At 39.2% G+C, this 2020-nt stretch overlaps 1 protein-coding gene across 1 annotated transcript in view; it reads left to right on the top strand.

The window, feature by feature from the left end:
• Nucleotides 1-763: 763 nt before the first annotated feature.
• The window catches only part of CNST (consortin, connexin sorting protein), a gene marked incomplete at its 5' end in the record, with an annotated part of 40240 nt that continues 38983 nt past the window's right edge, over nucleotides 764-2020 (top strand). Inside the window, one exon of the mRNA XM_008580823.1 lies at nucleotides 764-957. Within this exon, the coding sequence (XP_008579045.1) occupies nucleotides 764-957 (194 nt within the window). The remainder of the gene's footprint in view (nucleotides 958-2020) is intronic.

Genomic DNA, 2020 nt, shown 5'->3' with positions numbered 1-2020 from the left:
AGAGTTATGGGCACACTGTGGAGGGAGAGCAGCCTTGGTCATGGGGCACACACCCTGAGAAAGATCCTTTCTGAGGCAGACAGGTCTATTCGATTTGAACATGAAAATTAGAACTGATATGGAGATTGCAGAGAAGGGTGAAGTTATAATTTATAATGATAAGGTTTTTTAATTTGGTACATTTCAGGAGCTGTAGGTCAAGCATTTATGTCTTAATTATCTTTGATAAGTTCTTGTTACCTAACTTCTTTTTATTAGGAAAAAGATTTCACTGGCCATCAACTCTGGCAATCTGAATTCCTGCCACTTTTATGGGATCCACAGGTAGTTCTAATGTTATCAGACCAGAGTTTAAGGAAGAAAGCTCAACTACTTTAGCCATTTCGTATAATAAACACATTTACCTTCTATTCAGTTCTGTGTTATTTTGGGCAAGCTGGGACTTCAAATTATAGTGAAGCCAATTTTTCTTTGGGAGAACCAAATTTTTGGTCAGGTTTTAACCTGCATACTCTTCTTTGGATCTCTTTTCATTAACACTCTTAATTATTCTGCAAAAAGGATAATTTACGTACACATATTCTCATAGAAGCAATAAAATGTCAGCACAATCTTAATGAAGACAAAACTTGTGGTTCTGGGGTTTTTTTGTGTGTGGTTAGTTTTACTTGGTAGTTTTATGGTTAACCAACATAATTGTTTTAAGGTGTTCCTCCATGATGGGAATTCATCCTAACACAGGCATTTTCTTTACTTCTTAAAGGACTTTCTACACCTTTAATGCAAGAAAAGTTACTAAGTGTAGCTGCGCCTGCTGCTAGTGATGAAGAGGCTGCTGAAGTAAATGCTTATGACCAACCAGAAGCCCCAAAGCTGGTTCTGCAATCTCTGTTCTCACTTATTCGAGGTGAAGTTGAGCAGCTGGACTCAAGAGCACTTCCACTCTGTCTTCATCAGGTACCACCAAATCCTCCACCTTCAGCCTCACTAAAATTCTGCTGCCAAATGTTTGGAATAATCTAAAATTGAATCCTCTGTATTTGAGTCTGTCCCACCCATCAGTGGTGAGCCCATGGGAAGGTGACCCTGGATCAGTGGCTGGTGGGAAGTGTGGCATGTTACTAACTGGTGGCCACACATTGGCCTTGGATAATCCATAGTTTAGACGGTGGCTAACTCCTTATATTCAGTGATTAGACTGTGTACAAATAAGAGTCAATGTAGCAAGAGCTTAGTAAGCACCAAGTAGGTTTCAAAAACTATGCTAGACACCGGGGAAACAAAGATTACTTAACAGGTTATGTTCTTAAGAGAGCCACTATGAAACAGGAGGAACAATTATGTAGATAAATAATTGTAGAGTTCTGTATTAATTGTTAGAGTAGACATATGTTTAAGGTTCAGCAGCACAAAATGGGTGATTAAATTTTCCTGTAGGTGTTAGGGGAAAGAAGGTGACTCTTTAGCTGGGTTTTTACAGGATGATCAGACACTACTAGAGAACAACGTGAGCTGGTACAGGAAGAGAGATCAGCCTGTGAAAGGCATGGCTGGGGTATAAGATGGGAAGACAGACAGGAGGTGAAATTGGATAGCTGGTGACATTAAGGCCTTACTTATAGGGGCAGGGAGTTTTTAAATTATGAGAGGACCAGAATCAAATTTGAATTTTATAAAACGAATTCTTCCGATGATTGGGAAGGTCAATTAGAAGATGGACAGCCTGGAGATTGAGAAGTCTTTAGGACTTTAGAACAGTGATTAGGAAGCTTTTTTACATAGAGCTAACTTAGAAAAAGTTAAAATCTTTATGAGATGCATTTTATTTCCGCTAAAAATGAAAGTAATTGGTACATGGGAATGGAGAAAGTTTTGCTTTTTATTGCATTTACTTCTGTTTCATTTTAACTTTTGTAATGAGCAGTGAGTAATTTTTAATTTTTAAAAAGTAGCTCTTGTGGGGCCGGCCCGGTGGTGCACTGCTATAGTGCGCCGCTTGGGAAGTGCAGCGGCGCTCCCG

The sequence above is a fragment of the Galeopterus variegatus genome, unplaced genomic scaffold (assembly GCF_000696425.1).
Source record: "Galeopterus variegatus unplaced genomic scaffold, G_variegatus-3.0.2 Scaffold2167, whole genome shotgun sequence".
NCBI lineage: Eukaryota > Metazoa > Chordata > Mammalia > Dermoptera > Cynocephalidae > Galeopterus > Galeopterus variegatus.
Note: the sequence above shows the minus strand (reverse complement) of the source record. Positions and strands in the feature narration are given on the sequence as shown.